Below are 23,669 nucleotides of genomic sequence, written 5' to 3'. Positions count from 1 at the left end.
TATATTCAACCGTAAATTTATTTTTAAAAATCATTAAAGTATGAATTTTAAATTCCAATAATTAATATGCTACTCTGTCATACACGGCCTCCTCATTAAACATATTCATCCGGAAATAATTGACTCGCTGATCTCTATATTTCATGTCCACGTGTATTAAATTATTTTACGGTCTTCTTAATTTATTTAATATATTATAATATATATAATAAAATATATGATAAAAATATTTTATTATAGTATTTACTTTTTGGGAAATCTACAAAACTACCTACCTTTTCTTTTATTGTTTTCAAAAATACTACCTTCCATAATTATTTTTAAAAATACCTTTTCATAAATTTTTTTTTTCAAAAATACTGTTTGCAACCTCATTTGCAACTACAGGCGGCGCCAGCCGTGTTGCAACCTCTTTTGCAACTTCATATGCAGCTGAATTCCTGATTTCAAGTTCCAGTTTTCAAATGTCATTTTCGACCTCATTTTCGGAATCGATATATAATTGCATATATGGTTGCATATGGTTGTATTCAGTTGCATATGGTTGCATTCAGTTGATTCTATTGTAATCTAATGACCCGCCCAGGGGCACACCATACATTTGTTGTTACTTACAGTTTTCAGTTGCATTTAGTTGCAACTGAGGTTGCAAATGAAGTTGCAAAAGTTGCAACTGCAGTTGCAACCTCATTTGCAACTTTTGCAACCTCATTTACAACTATATATAGTTTTCAGTTGCATTTAGTTGCAACCGAGGTTGCAAATGAAGTTGCAACTGCGGTTGCAAAAGTTGCAACCGCAGTTGCAACTTCATTTGCAACCTCATTTGCAACTTTTGCAACTTACAGTTTTCAGTTGAACTAGTTGCAATTGCAGTTGCAATTGCAGTTGCAATTGCAGTTGCAACAGTTGCAACTTTCCATTTTTATTTGCAACTTTTGCAACCTCATTTGCAACTTTTACGGCTGCGCCGCCCAAGGTTGCAAATGAGGTTGCAAAAGTTGCAAATCGTATTTTTGAAAAAAAAAATTTATGAAAAGGTATTTTTAAAAATAATGAAAAAGATGGTAGTATTTTTAAAAAAATAATTTTACAGATGGGTATTTTTAAAAAGATCCCTTACTTTTTTTTTTGAAATAATTTATAATATTTACTATATCCCTTTTACGACAAATCATCTTCTTGTTAAATACATTTTGTTGTAATAATTTTTATGCCGTCTTCTTCTTGTTAAATACTTTCTCGCATCTCAACATCAATATTTTCAAGGTCAAATAATTCAATACAGTTTTCATGATATTGGAACTCCAATGGAAGGTAATTGGAACAATCATATTATTTTTAAATTATATTATATTTTGAACTGAAAAAAAACAAAATTTTATTTCACATAATTTTGTTTGACATCTTTGCTCAAGTCTTGATATAAAAATAATTACTCAAATATGTGAAGGGGCAATCTCGTGTCAGGTCCTCAATCCTGATTCGATCTCAATCCCGTTCAGGTCAGAAAAATCGAAAAATTTTGTGGATACAGAATGGAGTTCGAGAAAATTTTATAATATTAACAATTTTAAAAAAAATGTTAAATTTATTTTTTATATTATTTATGCATATAAACCCAGAAAAATTTTAAAATTCAAAAAATAATCTATTTTTTCCAAATTATTAAATATAAAACTGACATGGTGAGTGAAATTAGGAGAGTAATATATGAAGAGGGAGTAGGGATGAGGTGAATAATAAATACTGTACCTGCAAAAAATGGGTAGGGCATAGGACAAACATAATTTATATGGAGAAAAATAAATACCAACAAAGAATGGGATGGGCGCTCGACGGGACCAATACGGAAATCAGATCCCGCCCCGGTGAAAAGCCCACCAATTTAGTTTCAACTTTAACAAAACAAGATTCATAGTTCAAAACCATTTAAATTCAAATAACGAGTTGATACTTGATAGAGAAAATAGTTATTAAAAAACAAGAATAATAATTCAAAACCCTTTAAGTTCAAACGATTGCGACTAGTTTTTCATAAAACGACCACAACTAAAACCACCCTAAAACTTAAGAAACAAGATTGTCATTGAGTGAAAGATTTGCCAGCTGATCTGTTGGGTTGACTTGTGAAACATGCTTGAGAACCTCCATTGCTTCTGCAACTTTTGCCTTCAGCGAATCTGGTGACTCCAACAAATGCAGAACTTCAGTTTGGTCCATCTCAAGAAGCATGCCTGTGACCTTAGCTGCATGATTGTGCTCCAACTGATCCACCAGAGGATAAAGATTTTCACCTAACATCTGTCACCAAAAGGAGAGCCATGTTAAATTTCATATCAAACACATATCAATAATATAAACGGTGACAGACTTACAATTCTCTGCTGATCAGCTGGTGCATTTGCCAGGGCAGAGGCCAATGCTGTTATTGGCATTGGTTGTGGAGAAGGAGCATCTCGAGGAAGCATTCCACCCAAGCCATAAGGACCTGGAAATACGCCTCCATCTCCTGGCATCACATCTGCCATGTTCCGTCCAGGTGGGAAACGGTACATGTGTCCCCTTGGCATCATCTACGGATCATGTTATCAACCTTTAAGCATATTATTTTAAAGATATACAAATAAAAACTTGCAAACTAGTTAGCATGTACAAGTTACTAAACCTGATGCTGTGATAAAGGCATGGACTGTTGTGTCTGTTGTGCAGGACCAGGACCAGCTCCACGCCTCCCACTAGGCCTTTGACCTGAAGGAATCACAGGCACATACAGATTTGGTACATGACCAACACCTGCCCTCATCGCTGGAGCAAGTTGTTGATAACTAAATTCGGCCTAAAATTATAATTTTGTGTTTAGAATAATGGTTAATAACATCAATTTATTCTTAAACCTTATATGTTGGAAAAGCTCAAGAAATTGGCACCTGAGAAGGATTCATTGCAAGAGGTCCTTGACCATAAAAGAGATTTTGTCCGAAATTAGTTGCACCAGGCTGATACACTGGCACCGGAGGAGTAACAGGTGGCACTGCAACTGGCCTCGCTTGAGAGAACTGGGCCTGTATTTTTTGTATGCAGAACTATTAATATTTGTAAAATTGATCTTTTATTTACTTACTATTATGACTTATGAGTATATGATTAGATCCATAATGTACAACAAGGATATCACCGGGAAATAGACCGTCAACACAATTTTAATATCAAATAACCTACTGTCCTAAAAATAGCTAATGAGTTTCAGATCTAAATCGCAAAGCTAGTCAAGTTTAATTTGACCTCACAATGCAGTCACCACTTCCGGTTATGGATTCAAATAAATCCAGCAGATTATAGTGTTTCATCTATATTAAGACTTAAGAGTCAATAGATAAAACTGATTTGGTAAAATGTAAAATACAATAGGATCAAGTAAAAGACGATGCGTTAGTCAAAGAAGACGAGGAAGCAATAAAATAGTAAGCCAGCCTACAATTGGCGATGCTTATTCGAGTTGATATCACTGAGGCTAACTATTAAAAAACAAGAACATATACTCATTGAGATTTTAACTGTGTAAAGTTAAACACATTACCTGCAGCCGTGCTCTTCTTTCCTCTTTCCGCTCAGCAATAGCAACATATAGTGGTTTGCTCATAGTCATTTTTCCATTCATCTCAGCAAGCTGTTGGTAGATTAAGAAACTGATCAATACTCAAATAAAAATTTAATAATATTAATTAAGTATTAACTCACAGCTCGTGAAGCTTCTTCAGGAGTCGAGAATGCAACAAAGCCAGAGCCTCGGCTGATTCCACTAGGATCACGCATGACCTAAAAAGTAAAGAAGGATCAATTATATTGCATAAAGATGCATGTTATATGAAAGATTGAAAAGGTGCAAAACAACATGCATAAACACAGTGAAAAAAGAAACATATAATTTTTTTTTAATAACTCCCCATATTTACAAACCTTGCATGAAGTGATTGTTCCAAACTCGGAGAACAGATCCTTCAGTTTATCATCATTGATTGAGTCATCTAAGTTTTTAACATACAAATTCAATCCTTTAGACTTGTCCCCTTGTTCCTTTGCAGTTTGCTCAAACTGACTTTTCAGTTCCATCATTCTTTCAGATTTCTTTTGGGCTCTGCCAACATACCACTCCTTATCATCAAACTTCTTTCCATTTAGGGCCTCAACAGCCTTAGCAGCATCATCAGCATTATCAAAGTTGACAAATCCAAAGCATTTGGATTTTCCATTAACATCCCTCATCACAGCCACACTAGTGATTCTTCCATATTCACCAAAAATTTTGCGAAGATCTTCTTCACTTGTAGTTGCAGAAAGATTTTTCACATATATATTGTTGAATTTTGCCCTACTCAAAGCAGCATCCCTTTCCTCTTTAGAAACGAAACGCCCAACATACAATTGCTTATCATTAATCAACATACCATCTAACTTATCTATAGCTTTCTGCGCAGCTTCCTCACTATCAAACTGAACAAAACCATACCCTTTAGACTCATCATATGAATCAGTCTCTATCTTGCAAGATTTGATGGTGCCGAATCTTGAAAATATTTCATGTAAAGCTCTGCCATCAATAGACTTGTCCAAGTTCTGCACACACGTATAATAAGACAAGGTGTTGAATGCAAGTACAAAATCTTCTAACCATTACGACTACAAAGAACCAAATGCAAATTGCATATATACATCAATGCACAGATATATAGAATCAGTAATAAGGATTTATTTGATGATACTTGGATGAGCAGCAATACGAAGAAAACACGTTGAGCACCATGATATAAAGAGACGGTACATAGAACACTGCTATTCTATTTGAATTTACAGTCCATTATGCTGAATTATTATTGCAGGACAATCACACAGCACAATATTCAATAAGGGCCATCATCTTTGATTAGAAATGTAATGTGATTTTGTTTCATTGCACAACCATATATTGGCCACCAATTAATGTTTGGAGTAAAAATTTCTTTATAACCCTCAAGAGTATACAAAAATGACAGGGGGAAAAAAATTTATGGGACGCCTAATTATGCATAGGAGTGTATAATTCTCATGCTTGCTACATTAGACATCCGGACCGCTAAACTAATGAGGAAATCAAATTCAGCCTTACAATAAAACATAGTAAAGACAAGGTTACCAGTTACTCAATCATTATACGAATATCTCGTTTATATTAGTACCTTGATGAATACATTTGCCGCTACATTCTTTCGGCTACTGGGATCACGCTCAGAGTACATTATGCGAATTGTTTTGCTATTCACGGGAGTGAAGTTCAAAACATCCAATGCCCTTGCAGCTGTATAAAATCGAGAAAAGAGTATTAGATGTCATTGTATAACAAGCATGTAATAGACCCAGTGCATGAGAAATCATACAGTTGCATAAATTCAGACCATGGCACCTAAGCGTTTCACAATTAGTTTCCGATACATGACTCGATTATTATTATTACATAATTAACGAAGTCAAGTGTCCAGGCGACAGCTAAAACATGATAACCTCTATAAAGAGATATTCCGATAGGAATCAGGTTGACAAAGACCACCATAGAAAAGGTAAATAAAACTCAATCCTAAATTAGTGAAAAATAACATTATGTTCTCCACATATCACAAACTTCTAGACTTTATAGTTCACAAATCAACCCAGTTTCACCACAAGTACCAAATTGCCAGAAATAATGATTCACATACTAACACATAAACATGAGTTACCAACACAATAATTTCAATTCTACTAATTTACCACAATTAGAAACAAAAAGGCTCCAAAAAATTATATATTAAAAACATGAATAAACAAAAAAAATTAATTCAATTAACTTGGCAGGCTTCCAGGTTAGTCTCCTCCGACTTCCACCCAAATTGAATCAACACAGATCATACATAAAAATATACACACATAATAATCGATAGAACCAAAAATAACATAAAAATCCAAACATATCAGACCCCACATAACACTTCAAACACATGCTTGAACATGAATAAACAAACATAAAAAATGAGTACGAGGAGACTGACCATCATCGGGATTGCTGTAATTAACATAGCCATGACCAATCTCGCTGGTAGTGTCCTTAACAACCTTAACTGAAACTACTTGACCAACTTGATTAAACAGATCATACAGCTGCGACTCCGTTACACTCTTGTCCAAACCCGCCACAAACAACGATGTCATCACCATCTGACTCGATCCTCCACCGCCACTCGCCGCCGCCGCACCGTTACCTCCCGTCACCCGCATCTGCGGCGGCTCAAGCTGCATCTGCGCCATTTCTCCGAGTTTTTTGAGTTTTTTATGAGGATAAATCGTCGACGATGGGAAAATTGACGATGAAGATGTGTGTATGAAGATCGACACAGATAAAATTGTTATTATTATTTTTTTTTAATTTTTTGGGTGGAAGAGCAGAGATCAAACTGCACCGCGACGTTTCTATAAGAAACTGGTGAGCAATATATATAGTGATGACACAGTGTGTGTTGTATCTTAAAACTTGGACGGTCAGATGGGGCGTGGATTGTCTTATAAGATCTTGGCCGTAAATTATTTTTGTTGTGCTTTGTTTGGCAAATTGGTGTATCCATCCATATCTTCTTTCTTTTTGGAATATTAAATATGCATGATATTTAATATACTATCTTCTTTTTTATTTTTTGGATTTTGAGCAGTATCTATACTTTCTGGATTTTTAAAGATATTACAATTTATTACGTACGACATATAAAATGATATCTTCTTTATAACTTTTGATTTTCAGATTTTATTGATATCTATTGGATAACGAAATATTTTAGAATTCTTTTAATAACTTGAAGGTACATTATGTCCGATGATATGGATTCTTAATTTTAAAATTTTAATGATATCAATTTAACATAAAAAAAATTAGTATTTAACCTAATATATTTGAAATTTATATCCATCATAATTCAAAATATCCAAATTCTAAGATATTTAGATAATTAGTTTTCAATATCAAGATGAATTTTGTGCAACATACATACCAATTTTATGTATACTGTTGTTTTCTTTTAGAATTTTAATTTTTATAATATGTTTCTTGAAAATTTCAATTTTAAATAAGGAAAAGTTATATTGATTCAATAATAATTAATTTAGATTAAATTAGTAAGATAAGATAATAATTAATTCAATCGTTGTCTAATTAGCAGAGCGATCCCAGTACAGGTTCAACCGCATAACCCGCATGTTCATGAAAATAACAAAGACTCTTATGTCTCTCATAGTAAAAGCTTTTTTTAGTTTTTGTGATATATGAATAATAAATATTTTAAAACATGATTGTCATATTTAGAATATTTTTTAAAGAGATCGACTAAATTAGACGTATATAATATATATAGTTTGTTAAACCGTCCCCTATAAAAAATAGTTTCATAACTTTTTTTTGAATTTTTTTTATATAAAATTTAGATAGTAAATATTTATTCAGAAGAAAAAAATCAAAATATTTTTTTAAATTATATTTTATGAGAGCATTAGAATGTATGCCGAGTCCCCATTTAGAATATTTTTTAAAGGGATCGACTAAATTAGACGTATATAATATATATAGTTTGTTAAACTGTCCCCTATAAAAAATAGTTTCATAACTTTTTTTTGAATTTTTTTATATAAAATTTAGATAGTAAATATTTATTCAGAAAAAAAAATCAAAATATTTTTTTAAATTATATTTTATAAGAGAATTAGAATGTATGCCGAGTCCCCGTCTCCCAATGTTCTACAAAGGGACGGAGGGAGTATATTTTAAAAATAATATATTATTAATATTTTAGACTGTTATAAATAGAATATCGTTTTAACACATTTTTACAGATTTTGTAAAGTCAACAGAGATTCGGAAAATATAAGCAACAGTTTACTACTCTATATTTATAAATAAGAAGAATTTTAAACAAAAATGTTTAAAAGTCAGACCCCTGCACAAAGTTGGCTGCATAACAACTGGACAATATAAAAAAAACCTATTTTTCTTATAAATTAATAATTACAGGATCATTAAGTTTATATTATTTATTAAAATAAATTATTATTTATTAAAAACAACCAGAAGCAAAATCGAACGTTCGGAAAAGAGTCCCATCAAGTGGTTTGTTTATTTTGCTCTCCTATGTCTTGAAAATTCATAACATGGAGTAGAGGTGCAATATATACACTCCAGAAACATACCGGTGTGCAGTAAACCCTGCCGGAGTGTGCTGCATGGTTTTCTACCATTACATACAAACCTTATCAGCCAAAGTACCTTAAGCTTGCCAAGCCTCTTCCTGCTATGCTTCTCCCAAATGTTAAGAAAGGTTTGATATTCCTCCTTACCTTATATAGAGATCCATATGCTAAGCTCCCGCCTATTCGACCTATGAATCTTCATATCTTTTGTTCCATTCCGATCTTCTTTCATCACACAGTCGCTTTTTAATAATAAAGAAAGTTATATACAGTACTTGAGTATGCGGTGGAACCAAATTATATATCAGTTTATATATAGAGCCTAGTAGCACCTCTATCAAGCAGTAAGGTTTACGACTCTACATATAACTGACATCTAACACGAACATCTTATACATTTTAAATATGCGGGAGAAGCTTAATTTAAAACCCTACATACATGGCTATATCAATTATAGGCACCCATTTTCGGTTTGAAACCTAGGGCCAGAATAACCTTTTCATTAGGTAACTCTAAACAATAATCTCTGACAAGAAAAACAAAGAAACAGAGTGAAATAATTGAACAATATTGGTTAGAATGATATAAAATAGATAAGAAGCAGCAACTTGGCATTTCTAATCTACGAGTCTAGTGAAGCAACAAAAATTAGCATGCAGTACCTACAATCAGCTCTAGATTGACAAATTTGCTGCATGGCATCATAGGTTATTGGCTCATAAATAGATATATTTCACAAGGTCCCGTCCAAATTTGAAGTAAAACGCTTTAAGAGAATTTATTAATCAACAATAATAAGCAAATTGTACAGTCAAATATAAGAAAAGAAGCATAAATCTCTGGAAAACAATTATCATGAGAGATGATTAATTAATAGTAACCACAAAAACTACACTGCAATAATTTTAGGAATAAGAGGTAGCAAATATACAAATGGATTATAAAACAACACCTTTTTGATTCTGGACGAGGAGACAGAAAACATGTAGACTTTGACATGCAGTTAGCAATCATATGTAGATTTTGTTAAACACTCATTGGCACAAAGGGGTTCAGGTTGTGAAGACCTGCATTAACTTCATGCCCCAATTTTTACTTGCTAAACTATGTAGTTGTTCATGCCTTCTCATCATTGTGCAATAACCAGCATGGCCTCAAGATCATTTCATCATCCTTTCTCTGCTAGTCCATAATCATTTAGAATAACACTATAACAGTCATATAAAAAGTTTCTATAATCATGTTATGTTTCCAATATCATCATCCTCTTCTTCACTATCATCATCACAATCAAAACTTTCCAACTCTTGCTTTTTGGTAATTAATATTTGACATAAAAATATGTTAGACAATGATCCTGGTTTTAGATTAATTATGCGTAATAGATCCTATATGAATGCCAACACAAATCATACCATGCAGCAACCACTAAAGACTCTAACCTGCTCCCGAGTTATAATTAGGGAGGAAAGCAAGTGAAAAAGAAGTAAAGTTATGTTACTTTCACTCCTGTTTGTGCTCCCGAGTTTTTCAAAAGGAGGAAAGCAAGTGAAAGTGGATGCAAATATAGAATACTTTCACTCCAAAAGTTTCACTCCAAAAGTTGGATGAAAGTGAAAGCCCATTTACTTTCACTTGCATTCACTTGCTTTCTCTCCTAAAAAAAGTCGGGAGCATGAATAGGAAGACTTCACAAGCTGCCATCCAAATTTGAACTATTAAACTAGTTAAAGAAAAAATTCTTAATCAACAATATTAAGCAAAATGTAAATTGAAATATAGAAAAAGAAGCATAAATTTATGATGACCAAATTAATAGTAACCAAAAGAACTAAATGTACATTGCAATAATATTGGGAATAACAATTATGCAAATTTACAAATGAAAAGGACTCATCTTCAAATCAGAATGAGACAGAAGAATGTACCCCTTGAAATGCAGTCAGCAATTATATTTCGTCGACACAAAGGGCTCTTAAGACCTGCATCAACTTCCTCTAAAATTCTTATTTGCTACACTATATCGCCCCTTTTTTGTTCTCATCACTGTGCAATAACCAGCATGGCCTAAAGATCATTTATCATCCAAACCCTGCTACACCACAATCATCTCAAACAACACTTGCATCAAAATTATCTATAATCTCGTTCCAATTCATCATCCTCGCTATCCCATAAAAAATCATCATCCTCTTCTTCACTATCGTTATCAAAATTAAAACCTGCTGACTCTTCCTCCTCGAAACTCAGCTCATTAAACTTACTCCTCACTCCAACAAGCTCATCCAACACACTATCCAAATCCCTCTCCCCAGGAAACCCTCCACCGCCAGTCCCCTCATCCACAACCTCACCCTCACTCCTCCTCCTCGGCACCAAATCATCATCACTCACCTCCCCATTCTGCACACCAACCCACGAAACCCACAAATCCGCAATGCTCCCCAACGCCCTATCCACGTCCCCAACAACCACTGTTCCCAAATTCCCCTCCCTCGCCTTCCTCAACATTTCCCTAAAATCCGAATCATCCGACACCAACACAATCCAATCCACACCTCTACTCATGGAATGCAACATCTGCCTCTTCACAGCCCAATCCGCCGCCTGAGGCTTATCCTCCACCGTCTTAACATAAACCCCAGCCCGCCTCAACTCCCCCGCCAATCCATACCCACTTTTGGGAGTGATCAAAGTCTTGGCAGCCTCCATATACTTCACATTCCCACTAATATGCCTCTCCTTAAACTTCTGCCTCTTCTTCCCCTTCAAACCCTTCATCCTATTCAACTTCTTCTGCCGCTCTCGCTCGTGTAAATTCTTGAAATGCTTCTTCAAATCCAAATTAGTCTTGCATTTCCTCCCACAAACCCCACAAACATACATCTCACTCGGCCTAATCACCCCCTTCTTCTCCAACAAATCCCGATTTTTTCGCTCCCTCCGCTCATTAATAACCCACTGAGGCAAATGAACAAACGCGTGGCGATTGGCATAGGCTGAAAAATCAACAACCTCACCGAACCTCTGAGCAAGCGTCTTTAGAGAAATAGCGGCATTATAGGGGGGCCCACGTGGGGGTTTGTTGTCGAGGTCCCACAATATGACAACTTTTTGAGGTTTGGCTGTGTACACGCCGTCTCTTGTCCGGACCATGTCGATTTCGGTGGCAGCGGCGGAAAATTCGGCGGATATGGGGCGACATTTTCGGGGGTGGGATGAAAAGGGGGTTTTGAAATTGAGATTGGGTATGTAAAACGAGGGTTTGAATTGGGGTTTGAGGTGGAAGAAAGTGTGGGAGTTGCAGAGGGTGATCATTTATACGTACATGTGTGTGTTTGTGTGTGTGCAGGATAAGATGATGGCTTTCTTTTGAGTTCTGAGTGTGTGTATGGTAGATGCGCCAGTTCTTTGTGCGTGTCAGATGAAGTTTTGCGAATTTATTGATGGCTACTTACTTCTTTTTTTTTTTTTTTGAATAAAAATATTTAATATTATAAGTCACAAAAAAATTACAACATAATTTTTGTTAAAAAAACGTAGAAGTGCGTTTTAAAAAATATACTTAAAGAAATGAAATATAATAAAATTGGCTTACAATACATACTATATATAAATATTTTCTGAAATATTAGAAACCTCAAAAGATATTTTGTCTTTTTTAATCATATCAATAAATAAAATTATTTGATATTAATTATATTATTGATTGAAAATATGTAAAAATAATATTTAAATTATTTATAATTAGTAATCAAAAATTATTTTACAAAAAATTCACCTGTGTACAACTAAACATTTGTAGTTCGTTAATCATTCCCAACAGGCCGACAGTTTACAAAAGGATCCCGAACTTCACTTAATTGGGCCTCCTCGGAACGTATGTCAACTCAGTTTGACGAGCATGTAACTGGGCCTCTTTCAGTTTCATGGTCCTAATGACACCATGATCCAATCTGGCTGGTTACATGTTTACATTTTCCTGACACTATATTTTGCTATTGTATAATATATGTTGTTCGTAGTAATCACGATTAAAAAGATATTCTGCTAAATTTTTCTGAAATATAAGGTTTTATTTTATTAGGAAAAAGTAAATTATTTGAGAATAAAAGGAGTGTTGATTTATCGAAACTTGAACACTTTGAAAGGAAAAAATATTCTTACAAAAATGGTAAATATAATATTATTTTCTAAATTGTCATATTGAAATATTGAAGTATCTACGTCATTTCACTTCATTTTTGCAGCAAAGCAAACGATCTAATCATCGATAGGAGTAATCAAATACATGCAAGGTGATCGAGGTTGAATAACTAAAAAATCCTTACTAGTTCGGGCACTCCAATAAATTTGTAATTACTTAATTCTAATTATAACTTGACATACAAGAAAAATCACTATATGAATGTCATTAAAGTTTTCACCTTCTAAATTATTATTTTTCCCGACAAAACAACTTTCCAGTTAAATTTTTTCTTTTCACAAAAACATCATTGGTTTTACGTTAATGGCTGCCCTTGGTTGAAGTAACTACGATTACTTTCTAATTAAACAGCGTACATTTGCGACGGTGCAAAGCACAAAGTTTTGCTGTGTGTCTCCAAGTGAAATAGTTGTATTTTTCTTTTAAAAAATCAAAACTAGTGGTTTTTCCCGATAATGCTGACACCAACTGACCAACATTGACGTCTTCTCAGTTTCATGACCATGAACAAGAGTGTGTAAAACCAAGTAGTATCATTCCGTTGGAGAAATGTCCTCGGCAAGGAGACAAATAAGAGGGACCATGCTCTTAGTTATATACTTTTGTCTACTAAGTAAGTCTTTAGTGTAATTATTTAGTTCTCCAATTATTTTTCCCTCTACTTTTCTTAGACAAGTATTTAATTTTTTTTTAATGCATGTTAAAATAGATTAGCAGGTGATAGTGATTTACTTAGAAGTAGTTTTGGCAAGATTAACTAATATTATTATGATATATAATATAGTTTAATTATAAATTTTTAAAGTTTCGAAAAATGCACCATTAAGGGATGAGATTCTCGTGAAATTGACCAAATTTTTATAAATTCTCTACAGTTTATATTTAATATTTGTATGTAAAGAATTTTACTCTGGACAGAAATGCTATACTCGGATTCATACATCTATATTATGATAATTTAAACGAATTAAAATTTAAAAATTATCACAATATGAAAAATATAAAATACCATAATTTCTATCAGGTGAAGAAACCGTTGACCCCGTTATAATAACATTTTTCAGGCGACAAATGGCTTTTTAGAGTCACGTCCAGGACCAGGAGAAGATGGCCTGCAGTCCTGAATGATTTTATGGTTACACACAATCTTTTACTTTATTTTTAATTTTGCGTTATCACATTTCTCCATTTCTGTAGTGTGTATATAATAATTAGTAAGGCATGAGCCAACCTTTAAAACATATCTAGATCGTATCATATCTGTTTGTAGAAAATAAATTGATGCATCGGCTATGAGATAATGTCCTCCAACAACCGTGGCAGATATAAATAATGGCACATTTATCTAATAGTTTACTGGAGATGAACTATGTTTGATTAGCTAACTAATGACCTAACATTTGTTAATGCTTGAGTAATCGAGCTTATGCGACTTCTTAGTGCTTAAGTTGAGTTTATGCGGTTCATGTTCATGTTAATTGACTTTGATACAGGTCTTTGACATGGTTTAGTTTTAAGAAATAAGTTACTAATTTCTTCTAAAATTATATTTTTAATAGGTATTTATTTTTACCAAATAAAAATATCTAACATCCCTAAATATTTAATTCTAAAAATAACATGTGATTTTTTGAATAAGGTCTCTTTAAAAAGTTATTATTTATAAAAATATTTCCTTGACATACACATGCATAATATGATCAAAATATTTTAAATATGTCACAAAATTAACAAGCAAATATTCAATGACACCATCACGTATAATAAGTTTAATTTCATTCTAAAAATATTAGAGGACTAGATTACAATATTTCATTCATACGCGTTTATTTTGTAAAACTATGTATTTAAGCTTATATTCCTGGTAAAATATGAATTCACCTCTTAAAAATGTAACGGACGATTACCTCGTTCTACTTTCACCTTCAAAATTTTCATGAACCTTGGAGAAACCAATGATTCAAATATATAAAAGTAGTAGACAAACATGGCATCCTACAACAAACCAACAATTATATATTCATGTCAAATACTCTATTATGCTTTTATTCTCACTTTTTGTTTTGGTCTCTAGGAATTAGTTTAACTGTTCCTCCCTTTTTGTTTCCTCTCACTTTAGTCCCCCCAATTATCTCAATTATCTCACTGTCACTGTCTCTATAGTGCTAGCTATATTTTTTCTTAGAAGAGTGATAGTGCAAATCTTTTTTTTTTCCTAAACCAGTGCAAATCTTTTTATATATTATTTATATTTTCTGTAGTGACATGATATCTATACTTTACTAAGGATTGGAGATGTTCATATTTGGTTAAATTTCACAAGTGAAGAGAAATAGTATGACTCTCTTTTGTTCATTCTCAGAGATGAACACTAAATTATATATAAAAAAATATATCCAGTATAAAACAATAATATCTCACATATAATTTTGATATCAGTGATTTACTGTACATGTTACTCCTACAATGTTTATCTAGAAGAACACCTCCGGACAACAACATTAACTCCCCTCTCTTTCTCACACCATTGACTCCTATTTATAATCACAACACCGCGTTTCTTTCAACTAAATTAATACTAGTACTACTCCACAACACTTCTTTTATTTATCTATTTATTTTCGTACACATCACTACTCAGATAAATAAACTTAATTTCTTCGCATCCACCTCATTTCTCCAGCCTTTCTTGAACTCGTCATAGTCCACGCTCATCTGCCTTCTCTTCTTCATTAATAGCCACCCCCATCTCGGTTCATTCAGTTCTTGAAAAATCAAACAAAAAAATCATCGAATTTTGCGACATTTTGTAACGAGGGATGATCAGATGGATACATGTAGTTTTAATGGTGGCCGCCGTCGCAATTCTGATTCTCCTCGTCATCATGCTGCTACAGAAATGTTGTCACGTCGAGAAACAGCTTACAAATATTGTTGTAGCAAATAATGGTGGGAGAGCAACAAATTTAGAGAATGGTATTGTTAGACTTCATCAACTTGATCAAGAACCAAGTAGAAAAAAGACTAATTATTATGTTTTTCGACGTGGGGTTTCGTCGAAGCCGTTGTTTAGCTGGGCTGATAATCCTGCACTCGTGACTGATGCAGTTGAGAATGGATGGTCGAGATTTGCGTTTACTAATTATGCTTGTTATGCAGCGTCTCCTTCGGTACGATCAGCTCGGACTTTGTTAGGTGTGTGTGCAGCTGGTGATCAAGTGAATGAAATGGGAGTGGAGATTAGTTGGGAGGTTTGTCAAGGATCAGCTGATTTTGTGCAGAAAATCAGGCTGAATTCTGGTCTGAAGAAGGCGAATTCGAGTGTGGCTGCTAATTCTGTTATCAAGACAGCTCTGCCTTTTCCAGGGCCTTCTTTGGGGAATTCTGCTTTTCCCAGAGAGGCTTATTTTGAGATTACAATCTTGGCTTGTGGTGAAAATGAGGATCATGGGTTGGCTGGCACTACGGTTGGGATGAAATCTGAAGGCGAGAAGACGAAACTGATTCAGGATGAATCAGAATCTATTGATCATGTTACAAGTATTGAAAATGGTTATGGGAACAGTAGATTGGATGAAGCGAAAGTTGGTTTTAAAGAAGAGGGGAAGAATGGAGTGGTTGCATTGTCATTGGGGTTTAGTGGGGGAGGATTTCTTCCACTAAAGCTTCCTGGAAGCTACTCAGGATCCATTGGTTTCAATTCCAACGGCTCCGTTTACCTTGATGGTAATTTTTTCTCCTTTTGCTTTATTCGTAAATTACATATTTATTTTCCGTAGATTATTGGAGAGGTGAATGACTCGTTGTCCACTATGCTATCAACGAATCCTTAATTGTGTTAATTTTAGTTATGGAAACATCTTAATTTGTTATTTTTGTGAATGTAAGGGCTTTAATTTGATAAATTTCAGGTTTGAGGTAAAATTAGAAATGTTTAGTTGTACTAGTCCACCTTTTTATTACTACAACTTCACCAATGTTTATGATATAAGTTTTGTCCTATGTTTGTGTTTCAAGGAGCTAAAGTGGTTTCCGAATTAGAAAAGGAAGAATGGGGAAGAGTTGATAAAGTGATTGGCTGTGGATACAATCCGAATCAGAAGAAGGTGTTCTTGACTGTAGATTCTGAACTTGTGCATGAAATCCATTGCAAGACAGAAGAATTTGGAACTCCATTGTACCCTACAATGGCAGCTAATAGTGATATGACAGTTTTAGTTAATCTTGGACAAAGTGTGTTCAAATATGCACCTGCAAATCAGCAAAGAACTCCAAATCCTTGCTTCATTGGCCCTCTGACAAAGTCTCCTGCACTAGGCTATGAAGACAGCAAAGAGCTTTTCTCGATGGGAAGAATAGATTCCCAGTGGCTTAACCGATCAGCAACGAAAGGTCAATACATATATGGTAATAGTACTCACAGAGGCCCTGAGTTTGATGAAGTATCTGAAGGTGATTTGTTTGAAATCGTGTTGGAAAGTTCTGGAAGATCTCCACACAGACCATTGTAAAAGTAGAGTAACTTTGCATAATTTGTTAAACACAAAGATTTTTGTGCCAGTGTGTCACAGTTCACAATTCAAGTTCTGACAGAAGGAGCTTGAACCAGCAGTAGCAGCGGCCCTCAAGGGTGCTTTTGTTGGAAGCCTTTACGAGTTGAGAGTGTTTTGTTAGCCTTTACAATCTGAGCTAATCTATAACTCGAAACAAATTTTGATTGCACGAGAGGAAATGATCATCAGAATTTGGACTTTGTAATCTAGACTTAGAATATTTGGTGTTATACTTGTGTTATTAAAGCTACTATTGGGCATATTATTATTATTGTAAATAACACTTACAATTGAACTTGTCAACATCCATTCATGCGTATTCCATTTATTCGGTTTTCAATATCGGGATTCTTAAAATTTGCATCATGCTTACCCCACATGCTAAATTGTAGTAACATTCACAGCATGTATTTTAGTCAACTAATCATGAATGTTAGAGGAAACCTGGCGAAGTCCTCTATGTGTGACGAGTTCTCCGTCAGAATCATCGCTGGAATACACTTAAGAACATTCCAAAGCCAAATCCACAGCTGAGGCGGATCGGCTGCACTCAGACGTTTCTTGCTTGGCTGATCATGGCTGTCATCATAAATTGGTAAATCAATTGAATAGTACAATAACATTAGCCGGATCACCTCTTTCTCTTTCTTTTTTTTGCCGAGAGCCGGATCACCTCTAAAAATATAGGGAGGGGTTTGCTCCTCTTGTTATTCCATTAGGTATCTCTTGTGGAGAATGCAATTAAGGACTCCCTGTTTTAAGTATCAGAATTTCTATCAGTATGTAGAACTGTTCTCCCAACTAGTGGAATTCTTTAACCTGGCAATAGTTACTTATGGTCCATTCTTTAACCGGGTAAGCCCTACTCCTAATACCTTGAGGTTGCATGAGAACCGGTTACTGACAAAAAGTACTCTTGCAAGTTGAATTGGGCTTTGCAGCTCATTGGCATTAGGAAGAATTGGATACTGATGCACCATTTGTATGCATTTGTCAAAATTCAACCATATGTTTCAAGTTTGATTTTTATTTATGAGGGCCATGGGTCATGTCATTTTCAATCTACCTAATTTCAATTCAGCAATACCTGAATTTCATCATACAGATAAAGATTAATCATAATTGGCCCTGACGGCTTGACATTAAGCAATCAATTTGAACCTAAAAAAAATCTCTTTAAATCAAGTAAAAACAGATTTTTTACTATATGGGACCATTTTCATCAGAAGTATCAAATATCTGACAGAAGGATTCCTCTATTTGCAATTTTTTTTTTTTAAAACCTAATTATGATAATGCATTGAGGTTAGGTTTAGATTGGATATACAGACCACAAAATTGTCAGTGGGAGAAGAACCATAATTTAAGGTATCTAGTGGGCACAAAGAGGCTAAAAGCATTCATGGTATTGGCTATCTCAGAAATGAGGAACTACTATTAGTGGAATACAAAAGAGTTTGGTTTAATTATTACAATTATTATCGCCATAGATGAAGTAGACTCCATTATCATGTCATGCTTTGTCCCCATTGACAATATAGAAGTTCATAAAACAGTGACAGTGAAGGGTGACAAAACTGTTTGATATCTAGGCATATCTTAAATGACCATTTTTCCCGTCTTTGACAAGATTCGAACCCGGATGCCCGGTAAGCAGAGCGAAAGCAATACCATCTCACCGATTTATGTTAAATAAAGAGACATTTTACATTTGCTGCTGGACAGCAGATAGAAATGTCAACAAAGGAGATGAGGTAGGTCAGTCATTGACCAATTTGTTCATCTTAAAATTCTTGATGGACCTGAGAATATGGGAAATAAGACATCACCAAGAAAAATCTGGCCAGATTATAAAAATATAAGCATTAGGTGTGTAGGGTTTGAAAATGTGATTTCCAGTGGTTCCAATTATTATTATTATGAAGAATATATGATTTTTGAGTGGAAAAATACAATGAACCTGCATACAGAATTAAGCAAACATTCCAACACTATATTGGAGAAGGGGCTAGAAGAGTAGCTAATGGAGGAGAACTGAAGTTGGGCAACCAGCAAGGAATGTAGAAGTAGGAAGCATAATATGGACAATGTCGAGGCCGCGAAAAGAATGATGCACATTCCATAATTGATCTTTGAAATGGAAGTCCAGGAATGCAGTTTCTCCGAACATCAAGCACGCCTTTCCTGATCAAGCTCCTGCAAATCGGCCCTACTTGTATGAAATAATTGTCGGATAAAGATAAATTTGCCAGGTTTCCAAGTGCACATACAACCTCAGGCACCATACCAGAAAACATGTTACCAGCGAAATTCAGAACTTCAACGCTTTCCAGGCATCCTAAGGAGTATGGTATTGGGCCAGATAATTGATTATTGCCTGCGTCAAACACTACAGCTTCTTTCAGTAGCCCGAGTTCATAAGGTAAGCAACCGCTTAGGTCGTTGTTTAAGAACAAGACTTCTGTCAGGCTAGACAAGGCCTTGGCAATGTCACGTGGGATTGGACCGAAAAATTTGTTGTTGGCTAATGTAAGAAGAAGAATGTGAGAGCTGCCAAGATTATCAGGCAACCTTTGCATGAAGTTGTTATCGTTGATAAAGAGTGCATCGAGGTCTTTTGTGAAGAGTTGAGGAGGGACAGATCCGGTAAACATATTGAACCGGATATCCAAGAAAGAGAGGCTATTCATACCTAAAATAGCTGTTGGAAATGATCCAGAAAACAAATTGTTGCTTATATCTAGCTCATAAAGAAAAGGTAGATTCGCAATGTTTGATGAAATTGTGCCGGTGAAGAAGTTGGAATTAGCATGAAAAAGCGCGATATCAGGAAGCTGATCAAGAAAGCCATCCAGTGAAGGAGCACTTAACTGAAAGCCATTGAAATCAATGGATGCCAGAACTATGGCACTTTTGTTGTATGGGGGGTTGTCACAAAAGAACCCCTTGTACTTGCATATATCCGAGCCAACCCATGATTTCGTGATACCTAAAGGATCAGAAGTGATCAAGTTCTTGAAATTTTGAATAATTGGGTAAACCAAAGATAGCTTCAAGTCCTGGAAAACCAGCTGTTCTACTGCCGGAACCAGTCCTCCAACTACTGGTGCTACCAGCTTCGGTATGCCTCCTGAAACCCGCGGCAAAGATGCTCCAGCAGTATTGCCCCATTGAAATACCAGAAGGCCAAGAATGATAGTGTAGTTTAAATAAACCAGTCTAGTCGAAAATTTGCTCATTTTTGATATGGCAACAGCAACTAGGCAAGGAAGAAAAGATACAAAAGAGAGTTGAGGACAAGTTTACAAGAAAAACAGCTCTTCTTATAGCATTTCACAGACTTGGTTCAATCATTATGGCCGATGATTTCACAAAGCCTAAGGTCTTCACGAAAACGACATCTCTAATGTTTTACTAGGAACAGTATTAGTAGTATACATCTAACCTTGAGGCTTGAGATGTGCTTTAAAATTTACTTCCATCACATGTTATTTAAGTAATTATAAATATTTTTCATGAGTAATGAGCAGAACAAACTAAAGGTTATCAAAGAAGTGTGAATCCACTGAAGGAGTCGAAAGTATAGTGAAATGTTGATGATATAATTGGGTGGACATTGGACACGGAGGCTATAATATGTAATGCGGCATCCTACTCTATTGAAGATGACCATGATAGTTCTTTTTGACCTTCTATGGCCGATTTAATTTAGTGCTTCTACTAGCTTCCCATTTGTTCTTGCCGTGGATTCTATCATTTGCTTTTCTCTTTGAATTGCTTTATGAATAAATTGCAGGTCTGAGTCAATTTGCTTGTTAACTTACCGATTGTCCGAACTTTAAATTTAAAGATATCAGAAAGAAGGTTCATCATAACTTATAGTTTGGCCGGTACAGATCTATTTCATCTATTTTGGTTGAAAGATCGACCAAGAAAACAAACCTTATCAAATAATATATCGAAAAGAAAAACATTATATCTATCTTGTAACAAAATTCATGATTTGGCCGGTACAAATCAATTTCATATATTTTGGTCGAAGAATAGATCACAAGCAACAAACAAAACAAAATTTAATGTGAAATATATGTTGGATGATCCAACCAATTACTGTAATAGTACATACAGTTGTTTAAGTGCTCAATCCACTCTTTGCAACATGTTAAGGAGCAAAACTATTTTACTTATCATCCATGTGTACCTCAATATCATCTTTCACTAAGTATAGGTCAAGTGACATTATAATCCATTTTTAGCTGATTAAAGTAAATAATAATCAAAAATCAAAATTAAGCAATTGCAAGAAACGAATCTGATAGTTGCCAAAATTAAGCAAACAACAGGAACAACCTAGGTTCAAATTAAATGGCATTCTCCAAGTTGTGACTACAACACCAAATAAAGCAGTTGCATAATCATTCAATTAAAACACAACTGGAACCCAAGCACATCCATTACCATTATCCAACATTCTTGAAACATGATAAGCTATATATAGACCCTCGTCACAATTGTTTGGGGCCATCGGATTCAAGGATATGAGAAGTGTTTGTGTTTTCATTCGGAGACTGGGAATGGTTATGCTCCCCTTCGTATGTTACTATCAGCATTGTCGGATCATCCACTGCCCTCTCTACGTGCTTTCTTGCTGGGCACCCCCTTACACTACTGCACTTGTAGTACCCTCTGCAATTTTCAAGTTTTGTGCAACAATTAGTTGACATATCAAAACCAATTATCTGATCAAACTAATAACTTTTTCAAGTTTCGTGCAACATCAGTTGACATATCAAAACCAATTATCTGATCAAGCTAATAACTTTTCCCTAGTAAAAGAGCACAGTTAAAATCCACATACATAAGAAGAAACTTTTGTGTCCAAAATCAGTTAGTTCCCTAAGCTAAGCTAGTTGAGCCAGGCTGCTAAGTGGTTTTCAAATATATGTGAATTCAAGATATATAATCCAGTCAAATTTCTCCACAAGTATCTTAAGGATTTAGAATAGTAAATAATTTATGTCGGAAGTCGCAACTCATATTAATGGCTCAAAGTTTGATAAGAAATTTATAATCTCAACATTATGATTAAACACTGTCCAAGTTGGGCAACAAAATAAGGTCTTCCATATACGACTGAACGCATTCACAAGCCCACGTTGTCGTTTTGACAAAATTTGAATTATCAACCTCACATACCGTTATAACAGAACCAGATAAAGCGTTTTAGTAATGTGTTGATAGATGCAATAATGTAAGTTTACTTGAAAGTGTTTCAATCTATGATTCTAAAAGCCACACCAATAAGCATACATTTGCACATAAATACAAATTCGACACAATGTATAAAACTGTATGATTCAGATAGAGAGTAGTAGAAACAAACCTTGGGTGTGGAGAGCCTTTGATAGGCTTTTGACCATATTTTCTCCAAGAAAAATCATCTGGTGGTATATCAGATGTCTTCATACTTATAGCTGGCATTCTCACCACTTTCTTCACTCTCAACTTCCTGATATTCAACATTTCATTTTCATCACAAAGAAAAACCTAATCAGAATTTCTACACCACATAATATATGATAAATGCTCCCACGATAAAATTGTTCTCTCCTGAATCACGCATATTTAAACTTTTTGCACCACATAATATACAAATATAAGTTATAAACGTTTTCACGATAAAAACTGTTCTCATTTAAATCTAGCTTTTGATATTTAAATATATAAACACACATGTACAGATGTACTTGATAATTCGAAATTCGAGTAAGATAATTGCTTACTTTTTCTTAGGACAATGGCATCGACCACTAGAAGAGCCTGAACACTTAGCAGTGACATCATTCATCGAACTACACTTCCTCTTCAACGAAGAAACCGGCCGGCTTCCAGAAGAAAAACCGGACATATTCGTAATCTGAAAACCCGACCCATCTGTATCTCCGGTCAACGATGACATAAACGAAGTCGCCGGCGCAGCAGCAGCCACAGCTGGAGCCGCAAAATTAATCGTAGTACTAACATTCTCCTTCTTGGGAACCGGAGGTAGACGCTGAACCGGCTGAACCAACTGAACCGGTTGCACCGTCTGAACCGGTTGCACAGTCTGAACCGGATGAACCGCAGTAGGCCGATAAACTTGAAACCCATCCGACCCATGATTCTGATTCTGATTCTGCACCTCCGCCCCGGTTTTTTCAACAACCGGTCCTCTTCTGAACCGAGCATGACCGGTCCGGTTCCGGTCCAACAAAGAAATAAACTTCTTGAACTTATTAACAGCCACATCTGTAACAGCCCTATAATCTGTATCTCCGGTTTCAGATGAAGACGAAGAAGATAGATATGGGTTCTGATTATTAGCCTGAGATATCGCCTTGATCAAATTCTCAACGCTTTGCAAACCGGCGGCGGCCGCTTCTTGGACCGCGTTCTCTTCCATTTTGGACCGGAACTTGTTGTCTCTGTAGATAGTGTTCATCAAATCAAGGGCCATGACAGACCCAGAAATACTTACAGAGAATTGGGAGTATATGTTGGGAGAGAAAAGTGGGGGATTAGAAGTCAAATGGTTGATGCTTTTGCTTTGGTTTTTCTTTCCTTTTTCTAAGTGCTAGTTTGAGATGAATGAACTGGCTTTTTTGACTTTTTGTGTTTAAAATTGTGG

The 23,669-nt window shown here is 34.9% G+C and overlaps 5 protein-coding genes across 5 annotated transcripts; 1 reads left to right on the top strand and 4 right to left on the bottom strand.

Annotated features, from left to right (window-relative positions):
- Positions 1-1,918: 1,918 nt before the first annotated feature.
- Positions 1,919-6,498, bottom strand: LOC108216398 (polyadenylate-binding protein 8). Its single transcript, XM_017389151.2, has 9 exons — positions 6,063-6,498; positions 5,217-5,335; positions 3,961-4,617; positions 3,742-3,819; positions 3,581-3,670; positions 2,931-3,065; positions 2,669-2,839; positions 2,379-2,576; positions 1,919-2,304 (listed from the first exon to the last, which is right to left on the bottom strand). The coding sequence occupies exons 1-9, from the start codon at positions 6,316-6,318 to the stop codon at positions 2,071-2,073; spliced, it is 1,938 nt and encodes a 645-aa protein (XP_017244640.1). The 5' UTR covers positions 6,319-6,498; the 3' UTR covers positions 1,919-2,070.
- A 3,560-nt stretch (positions 6,499-10,058) lies between these two features.
- On the bottom strand, positions 10,059-11,660 carry LOC108215978 (uncharacterized). The gene has a single exon (XM_017388622.2). The coding sequence runs from the start codon at positions 11,558-11,560 to the stop codon at positions 10,376-10,378; it is 1,185 nt and encodes a 394-aa protein (XP_017244111.1). The 5' UTR covers positions 11,561-11,660; the 3' UTR covers positions 10,059-10,375.
- Positions 11,661-14,994: 3,334 nt separating this feature from the next.
- Positions 14,995-17,307, top strand: LOC108216787 (uncharacterized). Its single transcript, XM_017389625.2, has 2 exons — positions 14,995-16,175; positions 16,467-17,307. The coding sequence occupies exons 1-2, from the start codon at positions 15,269-15,271 to the stop codon at positions 16,958-16,960; spliced, it is 1,401 nt and encodes a 466-aa protein (XP_017245114.1). The 5' UTR covers positions 14,995-15,268; the 3' UTR covers positions 16,961-17,307.
- A 1,569-nt stretch (positions 17,308-18,876) lies between these two features.
- Positions 18,877-20,361, bottom strand: LOC108216811 (uncharacterized protein At4g06744). The gene has a single exon (XM_017389652.2). It carries the CDS (start codon positions 20,239-20,241, stop codon positions 18,994-18,996), a length of 1,248 nt encoding a protein of 415 aa, XP_017245141.1. The 5' UTR covers positions 20,242-20,361; the 3' UTR covers positions 18,877-18,993.
- A 969-nt stretch (positions 20,362-21,330) lies between these two features.
- Positions 21,331-23,626, bottom strand: LOC108215789 (probable WRKY transcription factor 7). The gene is made up of 3 exons (XM_017388362.2): positions 22,786-23,626; positions 22,386-22,511; positions 21,331-21,688 (listed from the first exon to the last, which is right to left on the bottom strand). Exons 1-3 carry the CDS (start codon positions 23,496-23,498, stop codon positions 21,508-21,510), a joined length of 1,020 nt encoding a protein of 339 aa, XP_017243851.1. The 5' UTR covers positions 23,499-23,626; the 3' UTR covers positions 21,331-21,507.
- Between the last annotated feature and the right edge of the window lie 43 nt (positions 23,627-23,669).

The sequence above is a fragment of the Daucus carota genome, chromosome 4, assembly GCF_001625215.2.
Source record: "Daucus carota subsp. sativus chromosome 4, DH1 v3.0, whole genome shotgun sequence".
Classification (NCBI taxonomy): Eukaryota; Viridiplantae; Streptophyta; class Magnoliopsida; order Apiales; family Apiaceae; genus Daucus; species Daucus carota.
Note: the sequence above shows the minus strand (reverse complement) of the source record. Positions and strands in the feature narration are given on the sequence as shown.

Excerpts from the sequence above, each read along its gene's own strand:
- LOC108215789 (XM_017388362.2), bottom strand. The coding sequence starts at position 23,498 with ATGGCCCTTGATTTGATGAACACTATCTACAGAGACAACAAGTTCCGG. Across the intron at positions 22,512-22,785 it reads TGCCATTGTCCTAAGAAAAA|GAAGTTGAGAGTGAAGAAAG; the intron begins GTAAGCAATTAT and ends GTTGAATATCAG. Across the intron at positions 21,689-22,385 it reads AAAGGCTCTCCACACCCAAG|AGGGTACTACAAGTGCAGTA; the intron begins GTTTGTTTCTAC and ends TGAAAATTGCAG.
- LOC108215978 (XM_017388622.2), bottom strand. The coding sequence starts at position 11,560 with ATGATCACCCTCTGCAACTCCCACACTTTCTTCCACCTCAAACCCCAA.
- LOC108216398 (XM_017389151.2), bottom strand. The coding sequence starts at position 6,318 with ATGGCGCAGATGCAGCTTGAGCCGCCGCAGATGCGGGTGACGGGAGGT. Across the intron at positions 3,066-3,580 it reads AAAGAAGAGCACGGCTGCAG|GCCCAGTTCTCTCAAGCGAG; the intron begins GTAATGTGTTTA and ends CAAAAAATACAG. Across the intron at positions 2,840-2,930 it reads TTGCAATGAATCCTTCTCAG|GCCGAATTTAGTTATCAACA; the intron begins GTGCCAATTTCT and ends TTATAATTTTAG.
- LOC108216787 (XM_017389625.2), top strand. The coding sequence starts at position 15,269 with ATGATCAGATGGATACATGTAGTTTTAATGGTGGCCGCCGTCGCAATT. Across the intron at positions 16,176-16,466 it reads CGGCTCCGTTTACCTTGATG|GAGCTAAAGTGGTTTCCGAA; the intron begins GTAATTTTTTCT and ends TTGTGTTTCAAG.
- LOC108216811 (XM_017389652.2), bottom strand. The coding sequence starts at position 20,241 with ATGAGCAAATTTTCGACTAGACTGGTTTATTTAAACTACACTATCATT.